Source organism: Sciurus vulgaris, assembly GCF_902686455.1.
Source record: "Sciurus vulgaris genome assembly, chromosome: 5".
Lineage (NCBI taxonomy): Eukaryota > Metazoa > Chordata > Mammalia > Rodentia > Sciuridae > Sciurus > Sciurus vulgaris.
This window is the reverse complement of record NC_136465.1, coordinates 151,740,859-151,758,987: the sequence shown is the minus strand read 5'-3', so window position 1 is coordinate 151,758,987 and position 18,129 is coordinate 151,740,859. Positions and strand designations below refer to the sequence as shown.

The 18,129-nt window shown below is 36.5% G+C and overlaps 2 protein-coding genes across 2 annotated transcripts in view; both read left to right on the top strand.

The window, feature by feature from the left end:
- EPYC (epiphycan) overlaps positions 1–7,819 on the top strand; it is a gene marked incomplete at its 5' end in the record, with an annotated part of 32,295 nt that extends 24,476 nt beyond the window's left edge. Inside the window, 4 exons of the mRNA XM_079141592.1 lie at positions 1,283–1,441; positions 2,370–2,572; positions 3,094–3,189; positions 7,321–7,819. Of these exons, the coding sequence (XP_078997718.1) occupies positions 1,283–1,441; positions 2,370–2,572; positions 3,094–3,189; positions 7,321–7,491 (629 nt within the window). The 3' untranslated portion in view covers positions 7,492–7,819. The remainder of the gene's footprint in view (positions 1–1,282; positions 1,442–2,369; positions 2,573–3,093; positions 3,190–7,320) is intronic.
- An 8,521-nt stretch (positions 7,820–16,340) lies between these two features.
- On the top strand, positions 16,341–17,540 carry CCER1 (coiled-coil glutamate rich protein 1; the record flags this gene model as incomplete). Its single annotated transcript, XM_079142084.1, has 1 exon — positions 16,341–17,540. The coding sequence occupies one exon, from the start codon at positions 16,341–16,343 to the stop codon at positions 17,538–17,540; it is 1,200 nt and encodes a 399-aa protein (XP_078998210.1).
- Positions 17,541–18,129: the final 589 nt, after the last annotated feature.

Here is an 18,129-nt window from a genome sequence, read left to right as displayed (position 1 = left end):
CTCAGTCCTTAACTTACCTGACATCCCAGTAAACTTGGACTGTGGATGATTTCATTTATCTTTAAACTCTGTCCACTTAGCCTCCATCTAGTGCCCTTCCCCAAGTTTCATCCTTCCTGCTGTGACAGCTTCTCTATGTCCTCAAGAAGCTCCGACATTCACTACATAGCTATTAAACAAATAGAGGAAGGAGGGGAAACTGTGTGTGTGTGTGTGTGTGTGTGTGTGAGAGAGAGAGAGAGAGAGAGAGAGAGGACATTGTGTTGAGATACAGCACAGTCTCATCATCTTTGGGTCTCTTTCCTTCCCAACAGACACTCTGCTAAGCTACCGTTATGTTTTGTGGAGAACACAACTCCTCTTCACTCTCCCACCTGCTGTCTTTCAGTCTTCCACCATACCTTCAAGTAGAATGATCTCTAAACATGCAAATCAGTTTGCATAATGCCCCTGATCACCCTTAGGATAAGGAATAAAACCTGCAGCACATCCTACAAGGCTCCTGCACAGTATGGCCTACCTATTCCCCTGTTCTCTAAGCTGTGCCCACATGGACCAAAGTGAAGGGACTTGGCACATGCTGCTTCCTCTGCCTGGCACACTCTACCCTCCCTACCTAGTCAATTCCTTCTCTTCCTGCAGATCTCAAGTCAATTACCATCCCTCCAAGACCTCCTTCCATTACTCCCCACTTGGCCAAACCACCCTAGATTTTGCTCATATATTTCACCCCATTCATCACCATTATAATCTCACTTGTTTCCATGATTAGCATTCATCTCCACATAGCAGATATACAATAGAACCGTGTCTGTGCATACCACTGCTTCACCAGTTAGCACGGTGCCACTGACATAAAAAAGATTCAAAAATATGTACTGAATGAATAAATATCAGTTATTATATCTTTTTCTTGCAGCACATTTGTTTCAGCAGGTTGCTTAAATATTGAATCCAAACTCTAATTCAAATATTAATTTTAACTTTGTAAAAACATAATCTTTACAGTTTGAAAACAGAATTTCTAACAAGTATAAAATTCACTATAATTTAAAATACTCTTTAAATACTCTATAATTTAAAATACACTTTAAATATGTTGGGGCAGCTTTAATTCATGTATTTAATATCCCCTTTATGAGAAAACTGGGACAGAGAATATAAAATGGACCAGGATGGTCTGTGAGAGATTCCAACCTTGTTTACCAAATATTCCTAACCATCTTATTTCATAGAAGAAATATTTGTTACTTTCCTATAATTATTTACCTCTTTGTTTTAGACTTTCCGACCTGCCTTCTGTGTACCTGTATAAGCACCACTGTGTACTGTGATGACCACGAACTGGACGCCATTCCTCCACTGCCCAGGAAGACTGCCTATTTCTACTCCCGCTTTAACAGAATTAAAAAGATCAACAAAAATGACTTTGCAAGCCTCAGTATGGATGACAGCATTAATGTTCTTCTTTTCTTTACACACTTGCCTGATATTTTGACAATATAAAATCTTAGCATGGAGAATGAAATATGACTCATAAGTCCATTACTTTTTCCTATTTTAAATATTTGAGAGTTTGCTTTAATAATGATAAGAAGAATGACTAACTAATGGCTATTATAAAACTATATAGCTGATATTTTCAAGTGAGCCACTTTCAACTAAATATAAATCATGAATAATCATATTTATATGCTAGAATGTATTTCATTATGACATTAAAAGAATAAAATGTCATGGCCATGTATTTACAAAGATTTGGTGGTTTTGGAAAAGCTTCCATTAAAGCATAGTAGTTTTCTGATTGATAAATGTAAGCCAAAATTCTGACTTTATAGCTGTTGCCAACTGAGAAGAATTTCGGTACTTGTCATTGTAAAACATTTTAATCACTTGAAGATTTCTTTTTCTATGCCTGTATTTGGCTATTAGAAAATTTTACTTTTCACTGAGAAAAACACTGTCAATAGTAAACTCTGTCTCTAAATAAATATAAAATAGAGCTGAATGTAGCTCAGTGGTCGAGTGTCCCTGAGTTCATCCCCCAGTACCTTCCTCAAAAAAAAAAAAAAAGTAGTAAATCCAGACAAAGTTTCTGAAGACTATAGAGAATAGACCAATTACTTTAAATACAAAATGCCAATTTCATTTCTAAAGTTAAAATTTCTTAGAAGTGCATGCGTGTACAATGTGTTTGAAGGAACCAAACAAGTTTTATAAAATAACTAGAGAGATAATTATGTCCTTAACTATTACTAATCAAATTCATATTCACATTTTTATTATGTGGGAAATTTTATATTCATATTTTACATGTGGTAAATCATATTCAAGATAATTTGATGATTTCCTTCATTTTTTTCATCTAGCTGATTTAAAAAGAATTGATCTCACATCAAATTTAATATCTGAGATTGATGAAGATGCATTCCGAAAGCTACCTCAACTGCGAGAGCTTGTCCTGCGAGACAACAGAATAAGGCAGCTCCCGGAACTGCCAACCACTTTGACATTTATTGATATCAGCAACAATAGGCTTGGAAGGAAAGGGATCAAGCAAGAAGCATTTAAAGTAAGTTTTTAGGTTTCATATGAAAAACTTTTATCTTTTCATCTTATTTTCTGTCAATTAATAGCCATTTTACTTCTATAAGAGTCTAAACCAGTTGGCCTGTGTGGTGGTGAGTCAGCTCTTTGAGGGTGTTTGGCCAGGGTAGATGAATTACTCTCTAAATTTTGGACTTGTGTTAGAAATTCCATTTCTCCATGCTTATAAAATCAAGAAATGTCTTGTTGTGTTTCAAAGTTTCACCATGGAATGTTTTCTATGGGAATTGCTGTCTTGCTTAAATTGAGAAAATTAGGCAACAGAGGGAGGTTCTTCCTAGAGATAGAGAAACACTTTCAATTTTCATAAAGAAACCTTTGCTCACAGCCAGTTTTTCCAAAATTTGACTGGATTTTCTACTACCTCAGCTAACAAGGCCTATATGGGCACATGCCATTTTACCAACAATTGCCTGGAAAGGGAACGAAGGGTAAGCTGCGGCACCACTAATGTCTATTACGTCCCTTCGTTTGGGCTGTTCACAGGATATGTATGAGCTCCACCATCTCTACCTCACTGATAACAACTTGGACCACATTCCTCTGCCACTCCCAGAAAACCTGCGAGCCCTTCATCTCCAGGTAGGCTTCTGACAGGAAGGTGAGCCCCAAAGCTCCAGGGAGAACAAAACCAAACAGAAGGAAGTCAGGACACAGAAAGCTGTCTAAAATGGCCTGTTGACACACTGTGATGACTTTTTTCTGGTTTTTCTAGAGCGCGCACTTAGAAAAAAGTGTGCTCTATATCTGAACACAAAGTATTTATATGTCCGTGGCCCTATCTATCCCACTTGATTTCTGAGTGCTGCTACTGCTGCTGTTGCTCCTCCTCCTCCTCTTCTTTTCCCAGTACTGAAGCTTGAACCCAGGGGCATTTTATCAATGAGCTACATCCCAGCCTGTTGTTGTTTTTATTTTAATTTTTTGCGGGACAGTGGGGGGTACTCGGGGATTGAACTCAGGTACACTTGACCACTGAGCCACATCCCCAGCCCTATTTTGTATTTTATTTAGAGATAGGGTCTCACTGAGTTGCTTAGCACCTCACTTTTGCTGAGGCTGTCTTTGAACTCATGATCCTCCTGCCTCATCCTTCTGAGTCACTGGGATTATAGAGGTGTGCCACCATGCACAGCCAATTATTTTAAACTTTGCGACAGGGTCTCATTAAGTTGCTGAGACTAGCCTTGAACTTGCTATCATCCTACATCAATCTCCCAAGTAGCTTGGATAAGTATGTGCCACCCAAACCATCTACACAGTATTTCTTAAAAAGAAAAAGAAAAAAAATATATATATAGCCTCCCCTGATGAACAATTGTATAAGGATTAGAAGTGGAGGAGAAAAAGGAGAAAGAAAAATTGAACCTGACTTCTGTTTTTCATGAAAAGTATCAATTTTAGCTTTTAAGTTCAATGTATTGAATTAAATTCAATCCTCAGGCATTCCCATCTACTCAGAAATCACAATCCTCCATTTTTCTGCAAAACTAAAATAGAGTTGGTTCTTTTCTTTCATTTTTAACCAACATATTTGAAAGTTTGGGTTATTTTAATCCCATTAAGTTGTATTTTATCTTTGAAGGGATGAGTGAAAACACATTTTCAAAACATTATGATCTAATAGCTTCTAAATATATTTTGTTTTACCCAAATGATTAAAATGTGCTGAAATGAAACATTTTTGGTTATTGAAAAAAGAAAGATAAATTATTTCTTTTCAGATGTGAAAAACTTTTGCTCTACAGTGCAATCAATAATCTCTAATAATTTCATCTGTTCCATAGGATAAATGTGCAGAGAAGACATCCATTAAATGCTCAAGTAAACATCATAGTCTAATATTATAAACTTTTAGCACAAAAAGTACAGACCACAGAAGTGATTTTGCTATGCAAGAACAAGTCTCTTGATCTTATGTTTTTCTCTATGGATTCTATGAATATTTATTGTGTGTCTTTCTTTTATTTCTATTAATATATGTTATCTATTTTATATATAGTATATTATCTATTATGTACATATAATATGTACATACATATATACACATAATCTTTCCACATTTTACGGTGTTTGAGCATATGTCTTGGTCTTCTGTACTTTTCTCTTTTGTGAGTTTATCTTATCATTTTCTTCCATAATCAATATCCTTTAATGTATATTCTTTCTCACCCTCATTCTGTTTCTGGATGGATGCACTTTCCTTCCCTTTGGAGGGTGTATGTTTATGTAATTAAGAGTTCTTGCCTTATTTGTGACAAAAGGGAGGATTTTTAAGGGAAGTCTTAAAAGAAATTTTGGATTATATTTTCCAGTTATGAATCAAATTTTATTGCCATTGTCAGGGATAGAACTGACCCTATAAAGTAATTAAATCTCTGATGTTATATTTGAACATAGTGTGCTCATCTGTACAAGATAATATGAATTTTTAAAGTAATTGGCTTTCCTTTCACATTCTAAGTTTTGGAAGGTAGTAAGTACACATTTTAAAATATTTTACTGTCAAGACTTCTTCACCAACATCCAGAATACAGCTGTTTTTAATTTAGATTACTCTTATCTCCAACCTATATGTGCTTTCAATACTCAGATAAAGAAATTATCTTTTTGATACAATCGAAAATTTTTTATCAACTGAAAGCATAGTAATTAAAAGTGAAGGTTCTGGCAAAAACATATTCTCTGGGTTGAATTTCAAGTACCAGTACTATCTAATATCTGAACCTTTCTGCCCCTGAGTTCTCTCATTTGAAATAGAGATAACACACTGTGTAGGAAGGCTGGGTAGATTAAATAAGATGAAGTTTATAAAGTGAGCACTACAGTTATTGGTACATGATCAAAACTTAAATGTGAGGCGCAGTTTTTACTTACAACATGTCTCTCACCTATCAAAGGGAACAGTAGAACTAACAAGCACTAAATCTGTATTTTTACTCATGAACACTTTATAACACAAAGGGGTCAATCCACTAAGAAGTTATAATGAACCACACATACATCTAGCAAAAGAACCCTAAAGTTCATGAAACAGAGTCTATCAGAAATGAAGTCACAAGTGGAAACTTCAATATTCTACTTTCAACAATGGACAGACAGCTAGCTAGAAGATCAGTAGTAAATGGAAGACTTAAACAACACTGCAAACCAATTTGATTAACAGTTGTTTACAGAACATTCCACCTCACAATAACAACATGCATTCTTTTAATATGCACAAGGAATGTGTCCTGGGGTAGAAAAACTAAGAGACCACAAAATGGCTCTCAACAAATTGAAAAGAATTAAAATAGCACAAAGTATATTTTCTGATTCCAAAGAATTACATTAAAAATCAATCTCACAGAAAACTAGAATTTCACAGACATGTGAGTATGAAACAACACTTTCCTTAACCAATGGTTCATAAAAGAAATCCCCAGGAAGTTAGAAAAACATTGAGAAAATAAAAATATAAACACAGCATATGAGAACTTATGGAATGGAGTTAAAGCAGTGCATAGAGGAAATGTTTAGCTTTAAATGACTATTAAAAAAAATCTTGAATTTATAGTCAAGTCTTCTATCTGAAGACACTGGAATAAGTAGAGGAAATTGATCCAAAAAGATGAAAATAACAAAAATTAGAGCAGGAATAAATATACAACAGAAAAATAATAGAGAAAGTAAACAAAACTAAAAATTGACTCCTTGACATCAGCAAGACACATTATCAATTATAATTACCAAGAAAAACATCTCAAATTATTAAAGTCGGGAATGTAAAAGGAGACACTGCTACCAACTTTACAGAAGCAGAATAACAATAACAGGAAACACTATGAACAACTCTGAATGCCAATAGAGTGGATCAATAAAATGGACAATCTCATAAAAAGACACTGAATTGACTAAAGAATAAGTAGCAATTCTGAGTAAATATAAATAATCAAAACACATGGATATAGCTATTTGTGAAGATTTTCCAAGAAAAGTCCAATCACATATATATGGATAAATATATATGTATGGATAGATATATAAGATTTATTTATATATGGAAGATTTATTTTTAAATCATGAAAATGTTTTTAAATTAGTTTGAAGTGGTGATTGTAAAACTTTGTGAATATATTAAAAACCATAAAAGTGCACATTTTAAGTGTACAGCATGTGAAATAAATTCAATAAAACTATTTTTAAAAAGTCAGTCCTGGGCCTTAAGCATCTTCCTGGTATTGGCTTTCCCACTTCTTCACTTACCTTCAGCCCAGCTGACTTGAAGTTCAAATGCAGAGAATAACATTCCGTGCTGCCTCCTCAGGACTTTGAATATCATATTCTCTTGCCCTGAATTTCCTTCCCTTGGTTCCTCCTGTCTTCTAGTCATTCTATTCTCAATTCCATTGCTACTTCTTAGGATAGCTTTTTCCCCTTTCTTCATAGTGCTCATCATTTTGTAAATGACTGTTATTTAAAAAATTGATCTCTTACCTACTTATATTTTCCTTTTTAAAAAGTCTAAATTTCATGAGGGCAAGATATGTCTCCTTTGTTGTTTGATTCATCCCCTTCCCTTAGAAAGTGCTTGGCATATAATAACTGAAAAATATGTAGTTTTTTATTGAAGGAAGGAACAGCATAAAAACAAGGGTGAAGCTAAATAGATGATGATATCAATCAATACTAATGATATACAATATCTTGTCTTATTTATGTTCATTGTTTTAGAATAATAACATTCTGGAGATGCATGAAGATACTTTCTGCAATGTTAAAAATCTGACGTACATTCGGAAGGCACTAGAGGACATTAGGTTGGATGGAAACCCTATCAACCTGAGCCGAACTCCTCAGGCCTACATGTGTCTACCTCGTTTGCCCATCGGGAGTCTCGTGTGATTTCAGATAATGGCTAGTATTATGATGCCAACTACAACAAAATAATTTTTCCTGCTTTACTCAGAAACAAAGCTTAGCCTGACACTTTCAAATTGCATTTCGAAAACTCTTATGATGACACGAAATGCAACTCAAAATGTTATGATGAAAATTTAATGTTATGATGATTTAATTTAAGGAACATCAGATCAGGAATAAACTGATAACTATACAGAAAGAGCAAAACTAAATGATAGAACCAGTTTTACAGATATTCTTAAGAATCAGTTATAACTAGCAAGTGTTAGGAATTTGTTAATTTCAAATTAAGTATACAATAAAAAACATTTTAAGACTGAACATTAGGTATTTAGCTAAGAGTTAGATGTTTTTCATTAAACTCTTCTACTTCTTTTTTTATTTTTTACTAACACATGTTTTCTCCTATTTTGTTAAAGAGCATGAAGAAAAATAATAAAAGTGTTTGAAAATTACAGGGGCTTTGTGCTTTCTTATAATCCATTATGTACATAATTATATCCAACAATAACACAGATAACTCCTGTTTTGAATCATTTAAATATCTGTCAATTCATTTCATATTTTTGCCCATCTGATTGGTTACTTGGTATATTTCTGTGCCTGTTAAAATATATATATATATATATATATATGGAAAATAAAGATGATATGGTAACCACACTAGGAAATAAGGAATACTTCATAAGATGAGTTGAACTTTTAAAAAATGTATAACAATAATATAGGAAACTGATTTAAAGCTGAAACACAACAAAAGGATATCTATAAAGGTTGAACTTCCTTTCAGCTGCAAAACACTAAGTTCTACTCACTGAAAATGTCTTATTGTATATCTTTATAATATTTTCTCTGAGAAACAAAAACTTGTATATAAGTAAATTCTCCTTCTGTACACATAGATATGTGCTACTTGAATGTACATATATCCACTGCATTTGTATGTATATGTATACATGAAAGCAGGCATTTAGAGTATGAGCGTACGAACTACTATTTGTAACCTTGCTCATTTCATTTTAAAATATTTCTTGATGATATTTCCATATCAACACAACTCTACTGATTCTGAAAACTATACATAATGCCTTTACAGAAATGTATATATTTTGCACTGAACACCAAAACTGCAAAATATCCTTGCTTAAACATAAATAATTTTGTGTACATGTAAAAATACATAAAGTAGAATTTGCAAATATTATTATTTTACATTTTAATAAATGTCACTACATTGCCTTTAAATTAGTACACACACATTTTCACCTACAGTGTGTACTGATACATGATTCCGTACAACCTTGCAATAATAGTTTAATATTAAACTTTTCCACCACTGCATAATATATTTCTGAATTAATATATTATAGTTAAAATCAGATAATTATCAGTACATCTCAAATATTTAAAAATACTCTATTTTTTTAATTATCTTTCTCTTTCAATCAATTTCAATACCTAAATTATCTGGATATTTTTCCTTAGCACTCCACATCATTTGTTGTATGACATTGTTTATAGACACTGAAGCTAAATCCAAAATTTCTATAATGTAACAATTAGAGAACACTCCTCTAAGTATATCACTTAAGGTATATAAATACTTTCTTTTTTAATTAATTATTTTATTTTTACAGACTGCATTTTGATTCAATATACACAAATGGGGTACAACTTTTCATTTCTATTCTTGATTCAATCTAAAAGTATGGCACCAATATCTGTCCAATAATAAAAAGTATGCGTTAATTTTCTTGAGCTCTAGGGAGGAAAACTATTCATGACTTTGATCAGACACTGAATACCCACAAAACTGAAAATCTTAACCATTCAAGCATCGAGTGCCACAAACCAGTCACATTTAAAAATTGAATTTTTTTTGACATTCTAGAAACACTCCCTTATAATTACATTACTGTGAACCAGACTAAAGTGGAATTTGTTCCAATGCTTTACATCAAGAATAATTTTTTATTACAACCTCACAAAAATTTCAACACAACTCTTGGCTTAAACTACACCCCTTAATTATCTGACAGTTCTCTTGGGCAAAGGTCCACATGACTTGCCTGAGCTCTCTACTTGGGAATTTACCAGACTGACATGCAGGTGTCATTGGCTGAGCTTTTACTTGGGCATATGGAATCAACTCATACTCAACTCATTTAGATGGCTAGAAAAATGTGTTCCTGTGGTTTCAGGACTGAGGTTTTTAATTCCTGGTTGTCAGCCTAGGGTCCTGCATATCTTCTAGAGGGCACACCCATCCCTCACTTCATGGTACCTTCCATCCTCAAACGTCAACAGTGGCACTTTGAATCCTACTTGGCTTTCTAGTCTCTCTGATTTACTCTACTGTTCTCTTTAAGGAAAAGTCTATTTTTTTAAAGTTCTCAAATTTTAGGGTCACGCCCACCTGGTTAACCTTCCTACTTAAGGTCAACCTCTGAAAATGAAAACATATGAAAATTTTTTTTCAAGAATACTTTGATGAATATTTGAATAAGCAGAGGATAGAAATTCTGTATAGCCATCTTTAAAATTCTGCTTATCATATCTCCAGGTCCTAGTAAGCAAATTGTAGCTCACCCTGGGTGATGACTTTCTTTCTCTATCCTTAAATCTTCCTAGAAATACACAGAAAATATCAGTGGTAGCAGTGTCAATAATAAGGAACATTGGTAAAATTTAATGAATCAAGTTTACTATTATATCTCTGAAGTGGAATAGTTATTCTTTGGTTGTGTCTCCATGTGGACAAGAAAACAAACAATATCACTGTACCTCTAGCTCTGTTATGCCAGTGAGGGAACCACATGGATGATTAGATTTTTGACTCATTTGTTAGTGTTTAAGAAAAAGAATTGCAAAGATACCTAGAAAATAATTACTTTTAAAAAGTACATAGGCATAATTTTAACCAGAACTGTTTTACAGTGTTACTTTTGCTTGTGTATGTGGGAAATGTGGAGGAAAGTAATATAAGAGAAAGAAAAATCATCTGATAGATTCTATGCATTCGTTTTAATGAGGTTAAATGATTAACTCTGCTAGTAGATAAATTAGTAGTTCACAAGATGTCCATAAAGCTGTTAGGACAACTTTGTACAATGTTATATAAAATACTAAGAGCTACAGCACATCATTAGCACAAAATAGAAGACGGTAAAATACAAGAGACCATTAAAATGGTATATACTTCAGAGGAAAGTGATAGAAAATCATTTTTAGGTCTAGGGTTAACTCTGAAGGATACTAAATGTTGTTTTAAAAGTAATCCCTCTTAACTCACATTGTTATAATAGCAATCAATTATCAGATTAAACTATATGCCAGGCATTCTGCTTAGGTTTTCAACATGTCTTAATTCACAACATCCTAAAGTTGGGGAAAATTACCATCCCAAGTCACAGATCAAATGAGAGAGTTTAAATAATGTGTCCTGGGTCATGGGCAGTCTCCTAAATCCAGTCCTTTCCATCCCATTGTTGTATCTCAAATACTACAGTTCTGCCTTTTTCCTGTTTTACAATATAAGAAAATGGTGTACAGATTGGATGGAGCTGCAAATATCAACATGGTCTTTTGGATGTGATGAAAACCTACAAAAGACCAATAGCCTTCTTTCAAGTCACAGTAGAAAAACCATTTCAGCAGTTCTGTAGACTGCCGACTTCAGAAAATCAGCAGGAAGATGGATTGACATCTTTATGGTCATGAGGCTGAGAAGAACCTCCTAGAAGGCTGTGTTGACTTATTCTTTAGGCACAGTATTTCAGTAGCTCACAATAATTTTCAGGATCAATGAAAGTGTTCAATATATTTTTTAAAACAAAAAGAGAACATGGAAATAATATCATTGTTGCATATAATAATCTAATTTGGATTATACTTTTTATAGTAACAAATAATAAAATACATAATTGTTTCATTATTTTTATGAAGGAAGGGACCTATGAAAATCATAATGAGGCCCAGCCTGCAAGAACATTATTGATGATATCAAGTCTTCCCACAAATGCTGCAGAATACATTTCCATCCTCATAGCCTCCTCAGTACAATATTATTACAAGATCAAGGGTATTTGTAGCAAAAAGTAAAATACTGGCATAAAAAGGACATTCTTATGCAAACTTGAGAGTGCTAGTTGATATTTACACCAGCAAAGTGATCACACACTCACAAGGCTGCTTAGTACTTGCTGTTCACCAAGAACTGTAGAAAGGAAAAGTACTTATTTAAAGCCTGGGAATGAGATGATAACACTTTAGCAATCTTTCTAACTAATCAAATTTAAGTGGTCATTTCAAACATATCACACTTTTCATTGACAGCACTAACTCCAAACCTGACCTCTGACCAAACACAGTGTGTGTGTGTGTTTTAAAAAAATTTTTTTGTTGTTTCTTTCCCTAATTAATTGCTACATGTCATTTTTTTTTTTCCTATACATTGCAGACTTTTTCTACTGTCCCAGAATATTTAATGCTTTAAAATCAAGCAAACTTGTCCAGGTTAACAATTCGTATCTAATCATTACTGAGTACACTTTGGAGGTGTTAAGACTATCATTGTTATCAGTTCTCTGAAAATCTTGAGTTGCTACAGGATTAATAATATCAAAAGGCGACAGCAAATAATACCTACACACAGTAATACTATGAGCGTAAAACAGACATCTTTATTTTTCTCTAAATCTATCAAAACACTCTTTTTGTAATTATCACTAAGTTAACCTTCTCTTCATAATTTGCTTAAAATGATCTGAATTCATTAATGGGCAAAAGTCATAATAGTGTTCCCTGATAGACTAACGCTCATAGATTTCCAAACTAACCCCTCTACTTCCCAAATTAATAAGAGAAAGCAATGAAAAAATTTGAAATTCCTTAGCTCAACTTTGAAAAGCTAGAAAAGCTTAATATCGTATACTTAGTCTCTGTGGCTACAAAATGGGGCCAACATTTTTAGTTTTAAATTTCTATATAGGGTTGTCTTTATTGTGGAAAAAGGCAAGCATTTGACCATGCATAACCTGTGCTCTAATTGTTTGTTTATATTTGTATCACATAGCGCAGCATTAGTTGTATAAATGATCTACAAATTATTTATTGAATTTCATTATCTAACAAAATATATCAGGTATACCCAACTTCTCTCTGAGGAATTTTATTTATAGATTTAATCAGCTGAGGTTAGTTTTTTAAAAGCCAAATATAAAATGCTTAAATCTAATAAGTACACCCAATTCCACTTTGCCATAAGAATAATTAGTACTGCCATATGGAATATTTTAAAAATGGAATTGGTGGTAAAACTTTTCAATGAGGTGTCCGTTCTCTTCTCATAGTTTGCTTTGTGAAAGGATGATTGCCGACTGAATTTTGACTGAGCTACTACTGCCACCAAGTGTTAGAATTCATTCAAGTCACATAAATGAAAAAAAAAAAAAAAAAGACAAAATAACAAGGTTGTAATGTTTTTGACATATATGAACATAATGTTCTGCACAACATAAAGTGTAGTATAACCTATGTCAATATGCAGCCTTTATTGGAATTTCACAATGCCAACATCATCAAAATTTTCCAAATAAATTGGGGAACATAAAGGATGTATTTTAGACATTTTAGTGGATTAACTTTGCATATATGGCAAACAGACTATAAGGTCACCCCGCCAAAGATTTTCTGCTTCCCGGTGTTCATAGCTTTTTGTTTTCCAGCAACCACCCATCTACTGGTGTGCTGGCAGCTCTGAACCTTGTTTCTAACCAAAAGAGTGGCAAAGATGGTGAATGATACGAATGTCATGCCCATGATTATGACAGACACACATATGCAATATCTATTTGTACATCTTCATCTGCCGAGTAGGAACTGGGGACATTCTCTTTGTAGGCGTTATGGAGTGAACACTGTGTTAAAGAAAGTTATGACAAGGAACTATGGCAATATTTAGGATCTAACATTGACCCCTGCGGGTAGCCTCTGCATCCTAAAGGTGGCTTCCAGCCGACAGACAGCCAAAAGGAAGGACCCTCATCATAGATCCCCAAGGAAATGAATTTTCCTTTAACTTGACTGATCTTGGGAGTGGATTTTCCCAAACTGTGCCCTAGGATGAGAACTCAAATCAGCCAACACCTTGATTATAGCCTGCTTCACTAAGCTACTCTTGGTCCTCTGACCCTTGGAAACTCTGAGATAAAAAATGTATGTTGTTTTAAGCAACTAAGTTTGTGGCAATTTTTAATGCAGCAACAGAAAACTAAAACAGTACATAACAATATGGTAAATGTGTTTCATTTTAATATTGAATGTGAATATTTCATTTTGCAGTATTCTAAGACTATAGGTCAATTAAAAGTGTGTCTTTAAAAATTCTTCAATTAGATTTCTGACTTATATTTAACATACTCTGGTGGTAAACTGTGGTTTATCAGTGCATTACAAAAGTTGCAGTATAATTCAAATCTTATAAAAACAGTAAAAATTATGAATCACATCTTACAGTTTCACATAATAAGAGATGGGTATGATAATACTGATTTTAATATGGAGAATGAATAAGAAAGGTAAACCAATATTGTATAAGTAAAAATCAAATCAGCATATCAAAACATGATACCCTTAATCATCTGTAAAATAAATCAATCATCATTTTTAAAAACAAAAAGAAAATAATGGGAATTCCATTATAGTAATATGGTCGATTTCTTAAAGGTCTCAATTAAAACCCCATATAGTTTGGCATGTGTCCTTAGAAAAGTAAATCTGGACTGTCACCTTTCAATTTTGAGTTAAGTAGAACAGGTTAGATAACTGCCAAAGATATGAGTCTGTATCTAGAAGGGGTCACTGGAGGCTAAAAGTGTCAGCACTCTGTACTTTGGGTCAAGAAGTTTTATCTTCAGCAAATCAAAGAGCAAGTGCAAGTGAATGAAGCCTGTGGAGTTGAGAGGTCCCAGGGCAACTGTGGGCTCCTTAACCAAGAACCCCCATACTGTTTTCAGTTTTCAGCTAGAACTGCATAAATGACCTTTGTAAGCTTCAGGACTTTCACGAAATTTGCTTTCCTGGGATTTAATGGACAGACTTCCAGCAAACACTTTTCTATTTTTCACGACTTCATTCCCTGCAGAAAAGTAATAAAGGGAAATAAATACTTTGGGCTAGTTTTCTCAAGGAGCACACCTGGTGATCCTTGATATTTCTACAAAGTGGGAGAAGAAAAGAACACGAGGGTGGTAGAGATGCCTATTGTTGCATCACCCAAGAGGTTAGGTGTGCTTCCATATCCTGAAGTAGTCCTGAAGTAGTTAAGTATGATAATGATAACTAAATGACTCAGTATTTATGGGTTTCTACACTAAGTGCTTTAATGAAGCGCCTTATTTAATCCTTCACACAATACTGCGAATGGTATTGGTAAAGAACCTGAGGCTTATGAAAGTAAGCTGAAGTTGAATCTCATCCACCTAAATCAAAACTCATATGCTTAACCATAATACTTCAAAAGCTCTCAATGTATGCTAAGGTCAGTGAAGGGACAAAAGGAAAGACATAGAATATTCCTATTCTCAAGAACAAACCCATGCCACTCTTCAGGATAATAATGTTTAATCAACATATACTCATGGTATGTTAAAAGGAACAAAATACTTTCCAATATGTTTTACATTTATTTATCACAAGAGTCCTATTTAAGTTGGGTTGGTAGTATAGCAATGTCATTAAGAACTCTGGGGTAAAAAAGATTGAGGCTTAAATATCAACCCTGAGGATCATTAGCCCCACAACCTAGGGCAAAATAATCCCTCGGCTCCCTAATCACTGAAATGTGTTAATGTCTCAACAGACAAGATGATTAAATGCCATAAGCACACCTGCACTTAGCAAGCACACTCAGTACATGTTTGTAACCAATTTGTATGTGATGAATCCCAACTTCGGGAGTCAGAAGAGTGCGAACCGGCCAGAAAGTAAGGAATAGGGCCCCGATTTCCAATTGTAGATTTTCTTTATACTTGCACCTATCCCCAGTAGGGGTAAAATATTGATTTTTCAACACCCAAGTTCTTCCACCTCTGCCCAGGTTCAATTTAAAGTCAATCTTCCACATCCCTGCTCCTCAAGATGATACAAAGGAATTTAAAAAACTCCCTCAAGTGTCGCCTGGGTTGGGCAGCACAAACCCAGCCTTGGCCCCTCTCCCCACACCCCTCAAAAACTGCGTCACAAGCCCCTTGAGAATGTTCACGGGATACCTAGTTCAGGCCGGAACCCCGCCTCCACATAGGGAGGGCCATCTCGATCCCAATTGGCTGTCGTCCTGGGCAACCGAGGACGCGGTGGGCACGCGGGGCCCCCAGCCGGTATTTAAAGGCTGCCGCTGCCAGGATCCCCTCAGTCCGGCCAGGACCGCGACGGTGAAGCACCTGGGTTGAGAGGGAGTGGCAAGGTAACGCGCAACCACTAGCTCCCCCGTCCCCAGCCCAGGCCTCTGCTGAGGCGGGTGTGTGTGGGACCCGGGAGCAGCTCTCACTGCGTGTCGCCAACCAACACCTTTCTCCCCCACCATCCTTACCCAGCCCCAGTCCCACTCAACCCGCCTGGGTGAGACAACCCAGGTGCGAAGGACAAGAGGTCACTTCTAGCAAGCGGTGAAGAGGGGGGCCTCCTGGAAAGAGAGGAAGGCAGGTTCCCAGCCGCGGGCACGTGGCGGTCCGCCGAGACAAGCTGACGAGGCTCTTCAAACCACCGGATCTGGGCAAACCTGACAGCTCCTAGGACGCTACCACTTAGACCTCTTGGGGGCTCCCTGAACCATGACCCAGACCCTCTACAACAAGGAGGACCCTCTTAATCTGGGCGGCGGCTGGTCATCTGCCCCCTTACACACCTGGTCGTCCTGCCATCGAAGGCGCAGAGGCGCTCCGATTTACAAGCGGCGGTACCGCTATGGCCCCAAGGCCGAGTATGAGCCTCCCAGGAAAAAGCCCAAGCAGCAGTACGGTCCAGGCCCGTGGTTCCAACATCCCCGACGGCCCTGTTGGGCCGTGTACTCCAACTGGGGACGTTGCGGAGGGCCCTGTTGCCCACCTCCAGCAGGATTCCGGAAGCCCCCCTACCAGATGCACATGATCCGGGTGTATGGTCTGCACCCACTCTGCCCTTGCTGCTGCTCCTGCTGGCGTGGGCCCTGGAATCCCGGTTGGGCGAGGCCTCCAGGCAGGAAGAAGCGCTGGGGCCGCAGAGGCCGCGGCCTGCGCCGCCACCCTCGCCGCTCTGTCCCAAAGAGCCCCCCGGCCGATGTGAGCACTCTGCTGCGGCCGGTCAACCTGTATGGGTGGCGGGCGCCAGGCATGAGAGCGCCACGGAACACCACCCAGTTCATTATGAACCAGATCTACGAGGACATGCGGCAGCAAGAGAAGCTGAAGCGCCAGCAGGAGGCGCTGCGGGTGCAGCAAGCCCAGGCCGAGGGCTGGGCGTCCTCCGCCGGCTCCTCCGGAAATGACGCGCCCCCTAGCGGCGGCGAGGAGGACTCGGAGCTGCAGAAAACTTTGTACAGTTTCATGCAGAATCCCCTAGTCTTCAGTCCTGCCCCAGTGGAGGAAAAGCAGTCTCCCAACCCGCTACTGCTGGAGGAAGAGGAAGAGGAGAAAATTGATGAGGAAGAGGAGTGTGACCAGGAGGTGTGTGATGGAAAGGAGGATAGTGAAGAGGAGGAGGAAGAGGAAGAAGAAGAGGAGAATGGAGAGACAGAAGATGAAGAGGTGGATGAGGAGGAGGTGTATGAGGCTGAACAGGGGGAGGAAGACGAGGAGGGAGTGGAAGAGGGCCTGGAGGAGGAAGAACAGAGACAGGAAGAAAATCACTTGCCTCTGGAAATGCCTTTATCAATCCTAGTAGGGGCGGAAGAAGAGAGAAAGAATTTTATAAACTATACTTATTTCAGTACAGAACAGATAATTCCCAAAGTGCCACAGAAAGCTCTCTTCATGGTGCAGGACATTAACCATTAGACATCTGGAAGGGAATTGAGGAATGGGATGGAACTGATTTGAGGCTAAAATCGATTAGCAACTTATTAACTAATTAAAAAGTGAGTTCCATTAATAAAACATATTAATGTAAACCCCTTCTTTGGCCACTATAAAATGTTTAAACATTGGTGCGTTTGTGTATGCCTATGGGTGGGGGTGGGGAGCTTTCAAATATAAATTTATTGGAAGTGATTAAAGGCCAAATATTTTATTGCTACACTTTGAATATTTTCATTTGCTCTTTTCTCCTCTAGGCAATTAAGGTTTTTTTGGTTTTGTTTTGTTTTTAATTTTGGCAATGCTGAAAAATATCCAGTTTATACAACTTAATGAACTTGGTATCAAATGTTTCGAGTATGGTTAAACACATATAATGGCTATTGAATATCTACCAGTGCTCTTATACATTTTAAAACCCATTTTTCCTACATTATTTTTTCTTGTAGATTTGCTACCTTCAGAGTTCACTTTTGAGGGTTGTATTTGGTAACCCCATTTTCAGTCTTTTGTGGCATTGCTCATTTATATTCCTTATTCCACAGTGCTATGGATCTTCCTCAGAAGAACA